The sequence below is a fragment of the Erinaceus europaeus genome, chromosome 7 (assembly GCF_950295315.1).
Source record: "Erinaceus europaeus chromosome 7, mEriEur2.1, whole genome shotgun sequence".
Lineage (NCBI taxonomy): Eukaryota > Metazoa > Chordata > Mammalia > Eulipotyphla > Erinaceidae > Erinaceus > Erinaceus europaeus.
Genome location: NC_080168.1, coordinates 83916440 through 83934759, shown reverse-complemented (window position 1 = coordinate 83934759; position 18320 = coordinate 83916440). Strand labels below are relative to the sequence as shown.

The 18320-nt window shown below is 46.6% G+C and overlaps 1 protein-coding gene across 6 annotated transcripts in view; it reads left to right on the top strand.

Moving 5' to 3' along the window:
* The first annotated feature begins 633 nt into the window (after positions 1 to 633).
* DHRS12 (dehydrogenase/reductase 12) overlaps positions 634 to 18320 on the top strand; it is a 40813-nt gene continuing 23126 nt past the window's right edge. For 2 of the 6 annotated variants that reach the window (XM_060194877.1, XM_060194880.1), the window contains exons 1-5: positions 634 to 874; positions 4727 to 4860; positions 6445 to 6527; positions 15479 to 15571; positions 17026 to 17107. In XM_060194877.1, the coding sequence (XP_060050860.1) occupies positions 819 to 874; positions 4727 to 4860; positions 6445 to 6527; positions 15479 to 15571; positions 17026 to 17107 (448 nt within the window). In that variant the 5' untranslated portion in view covers positions 634 to 818. Of the gene's footprint in view, positions 875 to 3741; positions 3762 to 4726; positions 4861 to 6444; positions 6528 to 14318; positions 14504 to 15478; positions 15572 to 17025; positions 17108 to 18320 lie in introns of those variants that run through there. The other 4 variants (XM_007521565.3, XM_060194881.1, XM_060194878.1 and 1 more) reach the window with 4 other exon arrangements.

Here is an 18320-nt window from a genome sequence, read left to right as displayed (position 1 = left end):
GAAATAGAGAAGGAAAGGGGTGATAGAGAGGGAGAGAAGACAGAGAGAACCTGCAGCCCTGCTTCACCAGCTGCACAGCTTTCCCCCTGCAGGTGGGGGTTGGGGTCCCGAAACCAGGTCCTTGCACATTGTAACATGTGCATTCAACCAGGTGTGCCGCCACCTGGCCTCCTCTCTCCCTAGACCTCCCTCTTCCCTCGCAATCTCTCTGACCTATTAAGTTAATTAGTTAAATAAAATTTCTGCACGATTATACTTCAGTTGGGCTTGATAAAGAGAGTCCTCGCTGGCACTGCATGAAGTTGCAAAACAAGTGACAGAAGTCTGGTCTCTGGAGACAGCCTTCACCTCCAGGCCTATTTCCTGCCAGTTAGGTCACTGCACCTGCTGCCAAAGGACGATGTGCATGTAACTCGGGACATCATAGAAAGTGACATGTGTGGGAACTTAGGAAATGATGTGCGCGCTGACCCCCACCACAGGGAGAGCACTCTTCAGTATTAAACCTCACTTTTTCATTCCACGCGAGTCCAGGAGGCGCCTGCGACCCCAGTTTTGCACCCCAGCAGCTAGGAAACCCCCCCCCGCCCCGCCCCGCCCATATCCACCACGAAAAGCGCTTTCACTCCAAGGCGACTGTGCTGGGCCGGGGCTCGCGGGAGGCACACCTCAAGTCTGGAGTAGGAGGCCTGGCCACATTCCCCACCAAAGTCCCAGGAGGTCGCAGCTCTTGTGTAACTGGTGACGTCACCACTCCGGGGTGGGGGCGGGGTTGGCCGGGCGGTGTGCGCGGGCCCGCAACACTGAGGCGCCTGGCCATGTCTCTCTACCGCAGCGCCGTGTGGTTCGCCAAGGGGCTGCGCGAATACACCAAGTAAGACCGCGCGCCGCGCGGGCGGGTGGGCCGACCGGCAGGGGACGCTACGGGACCAGCACCCTCTGCGTCACGTGACCGGGCGTGCTGGCGGGGCGCAGCCCCTCCGCGCCGGGCACCGCAGGCCACTGCGGGAGGCGGGGCCCTGCGGCAGGGCGGGGGGGCAGGGCACTGACGTCAGCTCCCTACCCCCCCCCTCCCGCGGTCACCTTGGCCCCCTGGGGTCGGTCTGCCCCAGATCTGGTGGGCGGTGCCGTGCTGGGCGTGTTCTCCTGGCCAGTGACCGGGCCTGTGGCCTGTGCCCTCCGGCTCTGCGCCCCGATTCTGTGCACCCCAGTGCCAGGCTTGCCCCGCCGTAACCTGCTTAGCCCCCAAGTCACTGTGGCTTTAGGAGAGCGGTCAGTTCCCCCCGGGGAGGCTTTCATCTGGATCTGGCTTGTCTTGTGCAGTGGGTCTCAAACCTGTAGACATCAGAACAAACAGGGGAGGAGTGAAAATGCCAGTTTTCAGCGTCCATCTCAAGCAACTCTGATTCAGTTGGTCTGCACTGGAGCAGACTGACATTTTGAAGACACTGTCCTCCCCTCCCCCCACACACACATACACATGCTCACTGTGGTGTTCTCCTTCCTTCCCTCTCTTAGATAGAGAGGCAGAGTAAAAGAGACCACAGCACCAAAGCTTCCCTCAGTGCTGTGGAGGCCGGGCTCGAACCCGAGTCACACACATGGCAAAGCAACACACTATCCAATGAGCTGTTTTGCCATCCCCCACACATGTGATTCTCCTAACCCCCTAGGAAAACCTTCACCTTCCATCTTGGGTAAAGGGCAGGGGGTGGGAAATAGGAGTGTGGGAAACATGCCTGGGACCTTCCTCATCATTCTTAGCTTGGGGGTGGGGTTGGGTGGAAACTCTTGAGTACCCCACTTGTTCAGCTTGAATCAAATTATCTGGAGGACAGTATGAACCCACAAATGCCCCTGTGGTGTCTTGATATGGCTTGTTTGTTTGGGGTCCACCCTTTAGCTCAAGGCTGGAATAGGAGAAGGTGTCTTGGGATGGGTGTTGAAAGATGAGGAAACCTGTGGTTTTTATGATCCACTGTTTTGACTATAGGCAAGTCCATCACTTCTCACTAGAGCCCATAACTAGAATTTGTTAAGATAAACTGCCTCCCCTCCTCCAAGAGGGCAGGGAGATACTTGAAAACCTAGTGTAATTAGTAGCAGCAGATTGGAGCAGGATTGAATCCTTGTGTTAAAGACAAAGAACTAAGGACAAAGGACAGAGGAAGGGTATGACATCCTGCAGGCCAGCCTGGCACTGCCCACTTGGCTTACAGCCTGGGGTTTGAGGAAACAGTTTAATCCACAGGAGCCTCCCTCAGCCAACCTTAGTCTCTAAAAGGATCAGCGCAGCAGCCCAGAGGCCAAGGCCTCTGCTAGCTGAGTGTCATGGAAAGGTGCTTGTGGCTCCCCCACTCCCTGGGGGACATGTCCTCTGTCACCTGCTTTTCTGGCTCTGTTGTGGTTTGGGGGTTCTCTAGCCATCTCACTGCTGCCTTGACCCCTATTCATTGACTGAGAAAACTGTTGTCTCTGCAAGAAAACCTTATGGCAGTGCCGGCAAAACAATTACTCATTAATTAGAACTGGTAAAACAGCTCACTGGAATAGTGCACTTCTTTGCCATATGAAAAACCCGGGTTTGAATGCATCCCTCACTGCATTGAAGGATACTTTAGTGCTGTAGTTTCCCCTCTCTCCCTCCCTCTTTCCCTGTCTTTATGTAAGCAGAAAAAGAAGAGGGAGGAGGGGAGTGTGGAGGAAGAAAAGAGCGGGTATCCCTACACACACACACACACACACACACACACACACACACACACACACACACGAACAAATGTTCCAGCCTCATTTTTGGTTCTAGTTTAAAATGCAGTCAGGGCATCCCTTATACTGGGAGCTAAATGAGGAATTGAATTTTCTTTCTTTTTTTTTTTTTTTTTAAAGATTTTATTTATTTATTTATAAGAAAGATAAGAGGAGAGAGATAAAGAACCAGACAATCCCTCTGGTACAAGTTCTGCCAGGGATTGAACTCAGAACGTCATGCCTGAGAGCCCAATGCTTTTAGCCACTGTTCCACTTCCCGGACCACGGAACTGAATTTTCAACATGGAATGAGTGAGGCCATTGGTAATAATAGGAAAATCATAATATCAGCTGCAACCCACCACACTCCTGGTTTGTTCTGAGTGCAGAGGCAGTTGTGTTCCATGCACAAACTCATTTTGGCTACCCATAGGGAGCTCTTCCTAGCCCCTTTCTGCAGAGAAGGAGTATAGAGGAATATGAGGCCAACACACAAGCTAGAGCTACAGTTTAAATCCAATCTATTCCATCCCCAAACCCTTGGCAATAGTATTCTTTTTAGTTTTGAGCCAGTCTTTCAGGAAGGCTTTGGGATAGTCCTAAGTCTTGCTTCTCTTACAAATGGGACCACTAGCAGTAGAAACAACGAGAAGGGTGCTCACTGAACTGCCTGGGCCTTCAGGGCAGTTTCAGACATGGGAGCTGGAACATTCTTCCTGAGCTCATGACTGAAATGACTGCCCTTGTGGCCTGGTCTGCCAAAGTAAACTTTAGCTCATAAACATTTCTGACCTCTTCCCCAGGGTCCCGGGCGTGTAATTGGCAGTGATCCTGCACTGGGCATGGGGCGGGAGACCAGCTGTTGGCAGTCTTTGTGTAAACAGGGCATGTGGGAGGGCACTGGGATTCTTGCAGAACCTTGCTGGGTGGGGAGAGTCAGTTTATATTGCAGGGGAAAAACCGCTTAGCTCTTCAGATAGAGCTACAAGCTCTGACATCCTATCCTGCAGGTGTGTGGAGAGATCTGCCTTCAGCCACCATCCCATATTTCTATTCTGTCTCCATACCCTCAGCTAAATTCAAAACCAGGAGATTTGGGACAAGGAGAGACAGAGATGGTTTCTCCAAAGACAGAGCTCAGGGTTGTTTTCACCCAATGGGATACCTTTGGGCAAATGTGAAGAAAGAAAAAAAAAGTCTTCTAAATGTTTGACTCTTATATGCTTCCTAAGAGGGAGTACAGGGCTCTGATAACTCTCCCTCCTCTTTAATTCCCACCTTGCAAGTATCCTCACTTACAATGGTTCTTTTTTTGTTTCCTTTTGCTTTGTCACTGAGATAATTGCTGGGGCTCAGTGCCAGCACAAATCCAAGGTCATTATTAGCCTCCCCCCCCCTTGTTTTTATAGAGAGTGAGAGAGATGGAGAGGGGAAAGAGAGAAAGAGGAGAGACATTTGTATCTCTGCTCCACTGTTCCTGAAGCTCCCGTCACCTCCTGCATTTGGGGACCGGGAGCTTGAACCTGGGTTCTTGCGTGGGATGATGTGTACATTCTACTAGGTGAGCCACCACTGGGTCCTTACAATGGTTCTTCTACAGGTAACAGAAGGTCCTTCCATGAAATAAGCTAACAGTCTTCTAAGCCTCTCCCCTTTCCTCTCCAAAATTAGGAAAAGGCAAAAACAACCCATCTTTTGAAAGATTCATTTTAGAGGCTATTAGAGCTAATTTGTGTGCAAAATGACTGGACTCTCCAAATCTTTCCAGGAGCCCAAGAAGCCAATGGTACCAGGAATGTTGATCCTGAGGATGTACTGTTTGCAGGCACAGGGAAGGAAGTGAGGAGGGTGAGGAAGGAAGGGCCCACTGGAAGCTGTCAGCAGTGGTGACCACCCAGAGGTGGGCTTTTTCCCTGAGGGAGCTCATATTCCCAAATCCTTCCTGCTACCCTCCCTGTGTGTCTTCTGCTTCCAGGAGTGGCTATGAGTCTGCAGCTAAGGACTTTGTTCCTGATGATCTGGAGGTACAAGTTCCTGGGAGAGCCTTTCTGGTTACAGGAGGCAACAGTGGCATCGGGAAAGCAACTGCAACTGAAATAGCCAAGCGAGGTGAGCACTGTACCCCACAAGAGTCCCTGTGTCATAGGCAGGCCAGAAAAACCCAGCCAGCATGACCAGAATGCTGAGCAGTGACCCTGTGGTGGCTAGCAGCTTTATGAGCCAGTGACTGGAGGAGCCTTTCCTCCTGCACTTCATTCACAGGAAAGCGTGGCTCTGGTGTTTTCTGACTAAAAGGAGTGAGGGCCTCCAGCCAAGCCTGGTTATTAGAATCATCAGTGGCACGGAATAGCCATGGATACTGGGTCCCCAGTCATGCTGTCTCAGAGAACGGGGATGGAGGGAAGAAAAGACCTGAGCTAATTGTTCTTTGGCTTAGAGACCTTAGCTGGGGACCAAGAGGCCTGGACTAGAAGGGAATATGTTGAACCTGCTCTCTTCTTGCTGGTCTCCTGGTATCCAGCCTGCAGGAGTGAAGGGACTGGGCCTGGTCTCTCAGTCCTTTTCCTTAAACTTGCTTCTGCCAAGTTAAAGTTCCAGAGGCTGTCTGGAGGCCTTGTAAGGTTTTCAGGTAGCCAAAGGCTTCCTCTGGGTCAATGCCAGTATTTCCTGTATGAACACAGCTATTGTGATCTCCAGGAGGCACTGTGGTGACCGGGAATGTCTGCTTTGCCTCTCCTGAGTCTCTTCTCCTGGAAAATGGATGTTCCAGGTGGTAGTATGGGGAGTAGATTGGATATCTACCATATTTCATGATGCCCCCCCCCCATTCTTTTGGTCTTCTCAAAGCAAATTAGGAATCTTACAGGGCAATAACTTGCCAGTCAGAGTTGTATTTAATTATCTGCCAAGTGTGGGCAGGATTAAGTGCATCTTAACTACTGAGTGGCATTTGGAAGTGTCAGGGGAGAAGGAGGAACCAGAGGGGTTAGTTAACCTGTAGCCTTGCCCAAAATGGACCTGTTTAATAAAGCGGCCCATTTTTGAATGAAGAAAGTAGCCTCTGTAATGATAACTTCTTGCCTGCTGCAGCCAGGGCCAGCAGTCTCCTTTAAATAAACTGATTGATGATGGCATGGCCTTGTCAGGGACCATCTGAGTGCCATTTATGGATTCCACCAGTCACTGACCATTAATCAAGTCCCTGCTATGTGGCTGGCCACAGCTGTCAGTTTGGGCTGAACATCAGATTTACCTTGGAAAGCAGGGGTGGGGGAGTGGTTAGGGGTGAGGGACTTTGAACACATACTTGGGCTTGGATCCATCAACTAGAACTTTAAATCTCCCAGGTGAATCTAAAGTGAAGCCAGTCTTAGATCTCAGTGTTAGGTGTTATTCGATCTGACAGGTGTGACAGAGGCTGACACTCCTTGCCCTTCTTGTGTTCAGACCCTTAAAAAATAAATCAGGACAGTGTCCCAAATGGACTGTTGTCAGTCATCTGGAGGAACTGGAGAATGTGTTTCGAGATTACTTACCCCACACCCCTAATTACACCTAGTGTTCTCATGGGGCTGGTGGTTGGGGTGTGGTGGGGGCAGACAGTCCTTGCAAGTGTTCCAAAACAGTCTCAGTTCTTTCTGGTCTCCACTGGAATCACTGTAACTCATGGGTGGTTTTGTTCAATTCCACCAGGGGGCACAGTTCACCTGGTTTGTCGAGATCAAGAGCGTGCAGAAGGTGCCAAAGCTGAGATCATCAGAGAGAGTGGTAACCAGGTGAGCTGCTCTTTGATCCACTGCTGGGGCCTCTTATCTCAGGTGTGGACTGTAAGGGGGTCAGCTTGCCTGTGTTTGTGCTTCTGCTCTGGAAGTAGTGGGGAGCTGGAGCTGCACTTGACTGGGCTGAGCAGGGCTAACTGGACCAGAAGTTGGCCCCCAGTCCCAGAGCGGGACTGCTGGGGACCACATAAGAGATACACCTTGGGGTATCTTAGTGATCCAGTGGCTCATCTTGGTTTTGCTAAGTGCTTCTTTCTAGCAAGAGCCCTCAGCTCTGGCTCGCTTAGAGTGGCTTCCTCTTCTGAGATAGGACTGGCAACATCATTTGTGCGCCCCATGGAAAATAAACGTGTTATGCAAACTGAAGGTTTCAGGATAGTAAAGCTGAGTATTGCAACAGGCACGGGGGCCTTCCAGAGTGTGAGGCCCATGCAGATGCCCATCTCCATCTCCCATCTCCCCCTGAAGCTGGTCCTGCATAGAAAGTCATATTAAGAGCGTGGAGGGGAAGCAAGGCCATGGGGGAAGGCTGTTAGTTGGTATAGGTCCTTCACCTTCACTGTAGAGCAACCTTCCAGGGATGGCAAACAGCTCACTTTAATAGTGTGCTGCTTTGCCATGAGCATGATCCAGGTTCAAGCATGCCCCATTGGCCCCTATTGAAGGAAGCTTCAGTGCTGTAGTCTATATAAGAAGAAGGAGAAGGAGGAGAAGAACCTTCCATTCTTGAACTTTCCTCCCTCCTGTGTCCTATGAATCTGGCTCTCCAGCAACCTCACATATAAGAGATAAGCAGACATCTGGAGGTGGTTGTTAGTCAAAAGGAAGAGGTAAACAAGAATCTGTACTGGGAGAACTCTGTAAGGGAATACAAGAAAAAAAGAGCAAAATAATTTCAGAAACAAACACCAAAGAAACGTAAGATTTTGTATATGATAAGTAGGATGAGGAAAACAGGGAAAAACAAACATTCTAGAAAGAAAGGAACATCATTTAAAAAGACATAGAGAGGACTATATGCATGCAAATGTATTATATATAAAAGTGTTCCAATAGTATGATTCTTATCTCTCAACCACCCCCATGGGGGTGTATCTGGAAGGAGAAAACCTCCTGGGGTGGGGCAAGAGGGGACCCTCTGCTGACTGAGCCCATGCACCCTATACACTGTTGGGATTTGAACAACAGGATGATACCCCCCGCCCTTTGTGTCTATAAATACATTCCCTGCCTATGAGCTAGGAGGGTGCCTGGCTGAACCTGTCTGTTTGTCCTATGTAGCAGTGCCTCCTTTGACTCAGTGTGACCTCTAGGCCCTGCCAGGCTCTGCCTTTCTCTGTGTGTGAGGAGGCCACACTGCAGCCCCATCTGGTCTACCTTTCACACAATGCATGAGAGTGTGTGTGTGGGGAGCTGGTCTCCCCAGCTGGGGAGTGCTCCCAGCTTCTGAACCTGTTCTGTCACCTGTAAAGTGTCCCTTTCTTCATGTCTGAACTTATGTTTGCGTGTGAACCATATGCTTGGTGATTACGGAGACAGATGTCTGCTCTTACAGTGTTGTGGGGGTTCAGGTGTTCAGCAAGTGCACTCAGTGAAGCCTGGGTCTGCTTGTTCAGCTCCGGGCCACCACAGGGATGTGGAGGGAAGTGGATGGCTTGAACCCGGGCATGTGTGCTTCTCTGTCTCCCACATCAGCTTGCTTCTGTCTGGCTTGGGCCAGTGAGGGATGTTGGAGACAGATTTTTAAGTGTGTGGGGAGAGGGGGGGGTACAGGATAGTAGGCTGACTACTGTCCCTCCTCTGTGTTTCTTCCTCCTGGCAGCCTGGGCTCCTGGGCCAGTGGCCTTGCCTCCTTCAGCCCCTGGACTAGTAGGAAGCTTGGAGCTGCTCTCATCTTGTTCCTCCCCTGGGGAGGAACATTCACTGCACTCACTCAATCTCTTGTGTTAAAAGAGAATTCTTGACAGCAACTTTTGGCCAGGCCTGGGTGTAGATGTCCTGCTGGCTTTCGTGTCATGCTTTACCCTGAGCAAGTCCCAGAGGTGCCCGGAGGAATTCCAGTGCTCGTGGTGGTAAACTCACCAGCCCGCCACCAGAACTCTGTATCCCATCCCCTCCCCTGATAGCTTTCCTATTCTTTAACCCTCTGAGAGTATGGACCCAAGGTCATTGTGGGATGCAGAAGGTGGAAGGTCTGGCTTCTGTAATTGCTACCCGCTGAACATGGGTGTTGACGGGTCGATCCAAACTCCCAGCCTGTCTATCTCTTTCCCTAGGGGGGAAGGGCTCTGGGGAATTGGAGGTCCACAGGACACATTGGCGGGGTTGTCTGTCCAGGGAAGTCTGGTTGGCATCATGTTAGCATTTGTAACCTGGTGGTTGAAAATAGAGTTAACATATAAAGCCAAACAAACTGTTGACCAATCATGGACCTAAAGGCTGGAATAGTGCAGATGAAGAGTTGGGGGGCCCACCATTTTGTAGATAACTAGTTGGCATATTTTAGTTATATTCCAAAGGGCCTGTGGCAATACTAGTGTTTGTTTGTTTGTTTGTTTTTGCCTGAGCCTGAAATCTGATATGCAAGTGGATCATAATTATTGTCTGGGGAGGTGATGTCATGGTCGGCAGAAGGACCAGAAAGCTGGATCAAGGAAAAGAGTAGCTCCCAAATGTGGAAAAGGTGTATAAGTATAAATATTGTTGACTGTAAACCCCATCAATCTGATGTGATCTGAGGCCCATATTTAGCTTAGGAGCCTGTGTGACCTCTGCATCCCTGTAGATCTGAGCTCACATTCTGTGGTCATAGGTAGGAACATTCCAAGCTTCCCCAATATCTGGACCCATCTTCCTCAGGTGTAGCATAGAGTATGTTGTCCAGCCTCCCTTCAGATGATGGAACATTCTCTACTATTGTTGATCCAAGTTTAGGGCAAGGTCCTATAAGGGCCCACAAAGGGGTCTATTGTGTTGTTCCTGATAGGAATGACCAGTAACAATGGAGAGGGGGATTCATTCAAGGTCTAGGCCCATTATGTCTGTTTGGGAATCTCAGGACTCCCCAAATAGGGCCCCAGCTGATGGGGTGGCCTGATAGTGACTAAGAGTCATCGTTAAAGTATGCCAATCTCTTGACCTTATTCAGCTTTTGCAGTCCTTGCTTTGATGAGGTTAGCTTTGGAGTGAGAGAACTTTAACAGGAAGTGAGGAGGGTATCAAAGTCCAAGTAGACACTATTTCATTATGAACTTTATACTGACCCACTACAGACTATTGTGTATTTTTGCTTTCAGGTATGTATTTTGCCCTAATTTATGGATACATGTGAACATATGCTCTATCTCACGGGACCTGGTCTATATCTAGGTTTGGGGGTTTTGTTAGGAAGTGAAGCTCCTGGAATGGAATTTGAGAATGCTATGAAAGGAAAGGGCTCACCCGAGTAATGAGGTACTTGGAATACTGTGAGAACCAGGCTGAGCGTGGTGAGGCTTTTCCCATTGAAAAATGGGGAACCGAGGAAATGAATCTCCCTGTCAGACTCCCTCTTGCTAAGGTTGAGCTGGGGAGAAAGTACAGGTCCCAGTTTTTGCTTCCCTGTCAGCCAATCCCTGCCTTCAGAAACCCTGTATTTTTCTGCCTCCAGGGGCTTGGCATTCCTTAAAATATTAAGCCAGCTCCCCTGCCTCACCCTGCATTCCTTGATACAATGGCTGCTCTCTTATTATCTACATATCAATGTTTTGCTTTGTCTAACAAATAACTTAAGCTCTCCTCCCTATTTCCCCACCCATTCTTCTCATTTGATATATTCTTTTCCTACCCTCTAGACCCTCCCTGCCTGCAGGGTATTATTAATTCTATCAGTTAAACCCTTAGCAACAGTTGCTAAGGAAGTCCCTACCTTTCCCAGCCTCCTTTTACCTTTCTCTGCACCTTTCCTAACCATGTATAGTATTGTCAAGCCACTTCCCTTTCTGACTTGGACTTCTGGTTTCTAGCCCAGTGTTCTACAGCCTGATTCTGGGGCACTTGGATGAATAAAGATTTGAACATCCTTGCTGCCACGAGCTCAGTTCCTGGGTCATCTCTCTCTTGTATCACTAGCCTGACAATGAGGATGAAGGGTTGACATTCCATGCCTGATGTCTCTGGACACAGTCTGAAGTGAAGCATGCTGAGATGGTACTCCTTGCATTGATTAAGTTGGGATCAGTGGATGGAATATCATTTGGTATGAATTGAGAGAAGCATGCAGGAAAGTGAGCCCCACCCTAGAGGTTCCAGGACCGGGGGAAATATAGGCTTTATAGAGGAAGCAGGAGGTTCCTGCTGTCTTAGGGTTTAAGAAGACAATAGCTAGTTATTACTATAATCACATTATTTGACAATTGGGTTAACTTTGGATTATTTCCTAGTGTTTTTATTACTGACAGTTCAGAGGAACAGTGACAGGCATTTTGTAGACTGCCTCTCAGGACTATCTCATGAAATAATTTTAATACAGTTTTCTCATAATTAGTTTGGAGTTATGAGTTTTGAGGAGAAAGTTCAGAGGTATAGTGCCTGGACAGGACAACTTTTTTTTCTTTTGGACACCAGGGTTATGTCTGGGCTCTTGTGCTTGCAACAGTTCCACCATGATTTCCATTCTTTTATTTTTACTTTCGAATTGCCACCAGGGTTATTGCTGGGATTACATGCCTACAAAGAGTCCATGACTCCCAGTGGCCATTTTTCTTTTCTTTTCTTTTCTTTTTTCCTTTGATTGATAAGACAAAGATAAATTGAGAGGGAAGGGGAAGATAGAGAGGAAGAGAGACATCTATAGCCCTGCTTCACTGCTCATTAAATTTGCCTCCTACAGGTGGGAACTAGGAGCCTGAACATGGGAGCTTGCCCATGGTAACATGTGCTACCACCCAGCCACTAGACAACATTGAAAAAAAAAAAAAAAGAATAATCATTTAATAAGGAAGGAGGCAAGAAAAATAACAGCATTTTAACTCCTGCATAGCCCCAGGGTGGTTGGAAGGTGTCAGTGGGCCTCCTGACTTTGGGGACTAACTCCATCAACATCAAAACCGGGGCTTTCTGTGCTCCAGCTCTCCCAGGCCAGCAGGGGCTTCCATTCTCTCAGTAACCCTTGGTTTAGCTGACCCGGCACTCAGCATTCACAGCCACCTCACGCTGCAGTGACTTCTGTGTCTGAGGGCACAATCACGTGCCATGTGCCATTTGCTTGTCAGACTTACCTCCTGTGTCACACAGCAGCTATGCAATGATGTGTCCACCAAATGGCTCCCAATGCCATTTTGTTCAATTTCACTAGCCACATTTATATTACAGGATTAAAAAAAAATTAATATAGTGTGGGGGGGCAGGTGGACACACCCAGTAGAGTGCATGCATTACCATGCACAGAGATCTGGGTTCAAACCTCCAGTCTTCATCTGCATGGGGAAACTTCATGAGCAGTGGAGCAGTGCTGCAAGTGTCTCCCCACCCCTGCCACCATCTCTGTAAGATGAAAAAAGAAAAAATGGCCACCATGAGGTGTGGAGTTGTGTAAGCACTGAGCCCAGCCAATATACCTAGTGGGAAAAAAAAAAGTTAATACAGGACTGGTGGTGCACCTGGTAGAACATGCACATTATAGTGCACAAGGACCAGGGTTCAAGTCCCTGGCCCCCAGCTGCAAGGAGGAAGTCTCCTTAGAGGTGAAACAGTGTACTGCAAGTATCTCTCTTTCTCTCTCCTCCTTTACCTCCCCCTTCCCTCCCAGTTTCTCTGTCCCTATCCAAAAATAAATAAATAAATAAATAAATACATTTACAAAAGAGAAATAGCTAAAAAAAATATCTTAACACAATAGCCGGAGAAGTTGCTTACCAGTAGAGCACAGGCCTTGCATGCATGAGTTCCTGAATTTAATCACTGGTATCACCAATGCCAGAGTGGTGCTCTCTCTGATTCTCTCCTAAAAAAAACACAAAACTCTAGAAAAAGAAAGCTGAATGCAGTGGGCCCTACAGCCATCCCTATAGTCCTCTGTAGGTCATCTTGGTCACAGGCAGCCAGCAGTGACAGGCACACTAGTAGACCAAGGCCTGTAAACATACACACCCGGTCTTTGCTCCCCTTCCTGGTCTCAGTGGACCACTGACTTCTTCTGGGTACCCTTGGCCTCCTGTACGACTCATCCCTCACCACTTCATGCTTCTGCTTTCGAAGCCTGACTCTATCGCAGTTTTTTCAAATACATTCACTAAAACGTTGATCGAGACAGTGAAAATGATACAGCATCAGCTCGGTCGTCTGAGTCAATTATACACCCCTGTATTACAATTAAAATTAAAATGACTGTACATATGGACTGTAGGCCTATGTATTTGAGCACCCCCACAAATCCTTTAACTCCAGGGGCAGCCGCTAGACCACTCCTTATGTGTGCAGTGTGTTTGAAATCAGGTGTGGGGAAACCAAGCCAATCAGAGCATGTTTTTCCCATACTCACTTCTACATTGCTTCACATCAGAAGCATCTATGCTCTTATAAGTGTTTGCGATTTCTGAGAACCTTTATGTAAGACCCACAATGGCTCCTAAACATTCTGCTTCTTCTAAGCCTTCTGACAATGAAACTAAGTGCTGGGGGAAGATGCTTACCATTCAGGAAAAGGTGAAACTCTTGGATATGATCAAAGATGGCAAGAAAATCATGGAGGTTGCCTGCCATTACGACTGGAATGAGTCTACTATTTGCTCCATCCATAAAGATGAAAAGAACATTTGTGTAATGGCTACTGTCTCTTTCAACAAGGAAGCAAAGCTAAAGGGGTGTTATTTTATGTCTAGAGGGTTCCAGTAATGTAAAAAACTGTATTTAGAAGGTCATAAACAGGTTTTCTATGCTCTATGAAAATATTCTATTTATAAAGAATCCTACTTCAAGGAAATTCACTTATTGCAATAGAGCCTGAAACTGATTAACCGCGATAAACGGGGGACGACTGTATTCCTCCAGAGGGAGACAGATGATTTTTTTCTATTTCTTGTGATGTTTTATTTCACCAGGCCCCATGGTTGATTTGTTTGGGACATTAAGTCTCTCTCTTCCTCCTTGAACTCTGAGGTGTCTTCTGGAAAACCCAAAGAGGCTGTGAGATGCTCCAAGTAGAAGTGACTGTAGTTCACTTGACATTTTTTTTTTTTAACCTGAATTTCGAATATGTGTCAGGCAGCAACATAGTATGGGTTGGAAGGGATCTTAGGGAGATTGCAGGAAAGGATCAGGTGCCTACACTCAGGTTGCAATCATTGGTGGGGGGGGACAATCCACTTAGGGCTGAATCTAATGACTACTCTAGAAAAAAATCCTTCATGGGCTATGGCATATATATCCCATGGAATACTACTCTGCAATCAAATAAAGATAATATTATGCCCTTTGGGACAAAATGAATGGAACTGGAGGTGATTATGTTTAGAAAATAAGGAAAGAGATAAAAGACAACTACAGATGGTTTCACTCATATGTGGAATCTAGAGATCTGATTGATAATGAACCTGCCAAAAAATAAAACAAAACCATCCAAACAAAACAGAATTAAGCAAACTGTTCATAAGATTTATGAGAACTATGGTGGTTATCTTTGGGAGGTGGGAGGTTGGGGATATGGAACTTTGGTGCTGGGTGTGGTGTGGAACTATACAATTTAATCTTACAATCTTGTAACAAACTATTACTAACAAATAAATAAAATATAAAAAAAAAACTTCACAGGCTTTGTGAAGAGCACAGTCCTGTGTAGACAATATCATCCCCACCTTTTGAAGGCAGAGAAATAGTCACTGTGCCAGGCTTGAGCTGAATGTGGGCTTCCAGGTGACTCATAGACCTTCTCAATCATGGAACTGTGGAGTTGCTTCTATTTTTCATTCGAGCCTTTGTCTCAGGTTGAGAAAATGGTATGTTTTAAGACTGGTAGAAAGAAATACAGATTGCAGCCTGAAGTTCTAGGGTTCAGTTAAAGGGGAAACTGAGCCAGGGCACTGCATGCTCTCCATGGTCAGAGGAGATGTGGGCATTGTTCAGGGCCTGGCCCATGGCTTCAGTTCTCAGGGCTCCGCAGCAGTAAAGACCTCTGGCTTGTGTTGGTGATTCATCACACTCGCTTGCTAGAGCTAGGGGGGAGACCCTGTGCTCACTGGGGACCCAGCAAACCCATGTGATTCATGTGCTGGGGGGCCAGAGAGAAAGGTCTTAGCCAGCAGCGGCATCAATCATCAAGGTATATAATCTCTCTGTGTGCAACCAGTAGGAAAGGGGGCCATTCAACATAATCTCTCCTTCAAGGAATCCTGGGTCTAATGGAAGAGGGTGTTGTGTCCACTGGGGAACCATAACATAAGAAAGGGCTGAGTCACAGAGGAAATTGTCATCCTAGAGTTATGATGTATCTTTGTATTGTGTTAAGACCAAAAATACTGATGACAACCCATAACTGATTTGCAGTAGGAAACTGCGGTATATCCATGCACAAGTATTCTGTGCCATTAAAAGGCATAAAATAGGCTTATATGTAACAACAACAACAACAAAATCTCCAAAGCAGATTATTAGGTGAAGAAGGGTCTAGAAACATAGATAGTCTGCTCTCATTTGTACAGAAAGGGGGCATACACAAATGGATAACAGAGTTTAAAGTATGTCCTATATGATGTTTAAAATATGCTCATAGATAGACTACATGTACTTACAGTATTTATGGATGATTCGCAAGAAAATGTGAACCATGGTTTACTTCAGAGGAGTAAAAAAGTTGCATTCTGTTTTGTTTCATTCTGTAATACATTTTGTACATGTGTTTTCAATTAAACAAATGCTAGGGTTTTTTTTTTTAATAGCTTCACAACTTTTTTTCCTCCCTTTTTCTGGCTTAGAACATCTTTCTGCACATTGTGGACTTATCTGATCCCAAGAAAATCTGGAAATTTGCTGAAGATTTCAAGCAGGAACATAAACTCAATGTTCTGGTAAGCTTTATAAACACAAGCAGAAAAGGAATTTCATTTCTAGGACATCTTTGAGAAATCTGGATCCATTTCTCCTTTGTGAGGATGAGTGTGTGTATACTTGCGCATCTGTGTGGGCTGCTCAGTGAGAAGCTTTTCGGGTGGGGGCTGGCAATTGGATTCAAGAGGAGGTCCCAGCACATTAGTTAGATTTTTGAGGAGGGAAGAAACACCCTGTGGATAAGCTCGGGGTGGGTGGAGCTGGGGGGAATGTACATGTTCTGTTTTCATGAAACAATCACATGTGTATCTGTAGTCCTGGGCTCTGTAGATTTGAGAGTTGGTGTATTAGAATTAGAGGATCAGGGGAAAATAGAGAAAGGAAGGGGGAGAGAGAGAGAGGCACCTACAACACTGCTTCACTTCCTGCATCCTTTCCCCTGTAGGTAGGCCCAGGAGGCTTGAACCCAGGCCCTTGTTCATAGTAACATATGTGTTCTACCAGTCACACCACCACCTAGCCCCTACTCCAATAGTTTCTAATGTGTTTCAGAATGTCCATTTGGGTTGAGATCTTATGTAATGCTATCAGATATGGACATTTTAATTATAGCTAGTCTATGTTGAGGTGGTCTGTAAGTGTGGATATCAGCCAGTTTCTATGTCTCTGCATACTTGAGGTTACAAAGGGGAGTGGAAGGAAGAGAAAGTGGGACCCAGTGACCCATGGTGCAGGGAGATGGCACTTTGGTGGTGGGCGAGGTGCACTGACACACATTTTGTGGAGGTGTGAAATTATATCCCTGAGATAAGAACAGACTTGTAAAATAACATTTTCTTGATTAAAAAATTAGAAAATCAGCTAATTTAAAAAACAGTCTGAAAAAAGTAAGCTGTCTCATTAATATTTTATTTTGTTTTTTTATAATAATCTTTAATATTTTTTTTGCATTGAGACAAAGAGAAATTGAGGAGGGAGATAGAGATATCTGAAGCACTCCACCCCTGCAGGTGGAGACCAGAGACTTGAACCTCGGTCCTCGGGCACTGTAATGTGTGCACTCAACTAGATGCACCACATGACCCCTCATTAATGTTTTACATTAATGCTGAAATGCTACCATTTAGAGCTACTGAGTATGATTACATTATTAGATTGATTTTAGCTGGCTTTTCCTCCCCCACTCCCTTTTAATGAGAGAAGCTTAGCATTATATACTTCTGATGGACAACACAGCTCTACATATGTTCCCAAAGCACTTCACAGCCCACAACTCCTCACTGGACTTTCTGGACAGTTCTGTGGTTGAACCTTCTGCACAAGGGGCATTTTCCTGAAAGGGGCCTTGAGTGAAAGGACAGTTAAGAGAAATTTTTGTTATCACTTGATTATAGTTGAGGGGAAACCTGGGGTTTGGGAATCAGTCCTTTGGCTCTGTTGTTCTGTGTTTTGAGCTGGGAACTATAATTTCTAGGTCAATAATGCAGGTTGCATGGTCAATAAAAGAGAACTCACAGAAGACAGGCTGGAAAAAAACTTTGCTACCAACACTCTGGGTAAGTGAAACCATTTTTCTTTTCCTTTCTTCTTCTTCTTCTTCTTTTTTTTTTGTCTTTAAGCAAAATGCATGTAGGTCGAGATAAGCCCACATTGCCTAGCATTTTGGGTTCTTGTCCTTGTCCTGGTTGCTTTGGGGAGTCTTTCATGCATTTATTTATGTATTTTTTCCACGAGCTCTCATTTCATGTTTCCTATAATATATAATAGTGCCAGAAATAGCATTGTTAAAATGGTTTGGTTTAGTTTTGTTTCTGGACGCTCAAGGCTCATTGTAAGCATGATTTTGGGAGAGAAGAGAAAGTTCATCTCATGTGGCATTGGCAAGTATAAAACCTGCAGTCAAGGGCACTTCCAGCCAGGGCTGATGTGGGCACGGTCATGAGGCAGGGTGACCCAGCAGGGCATTCAGCTGAGCACAGGACAGCTGCCTTTTAGATCCTGCTCTGGGATAATAGGCCCATGACTGTCAGAGGAGCATCCCTCCCTCAGCAGCACTAGCAGTCCCAGGGAAACTTGGTAGGAATGCACGTTCTCAGGCCTCACCTACAAATCTACTGAATCCTTGGCTCTAGGATGGGTCTGAGAAATGTGTATTTAGCTCAGGCCCCTTCAGATAATTCTGTTGTATATTGAAGGCTGAGAATCAATGTTCCAAACTACCTGGTCTCTTTGAATCTTCTCCTTTTTATACATATATTTTTATTTACTTTGGATAGAGACAAAGAGAAATTGAGAGGAAAGAGGAGACGGAGGGAGGGAGGGAGGGAGGGAGGGAAGAAGAAGGAGGAGGAGGAGGAGGAGGAGAAGAAGAAGAAAGAGAGAGAGAGGATGAGAAACAAATGCAATACTACTTATTTACTGCTTGTGAAGCTTTCCCCCTGCTGCTGGGAACCAGAGGGCTTGAACCTGGGTCCTTGTGCATGGTAATATGTGTGCTCAACCAGGTGCATCACTGCCTGGTTCCTAAATTTTTTTCTTCTTGAGTCAAGTGCTCTGGAGTGAGATATACAGGTCACTCAGCACAGAGATGCAGGGAATCTAAGATCCTCCCCGGTGTGTGTATACCACTTCCTCATCTAAGTAGAGCTTGCAGTAATGGTGTTTTAATTAAATGTGGCTTTGGGTAATTTGGGGTTCATGCGGTTTAGGGGTTGGTGAGGCTGTCCATTAAATATTGAGAAATGGGGGACCGGGCAGTAGCACACGTTT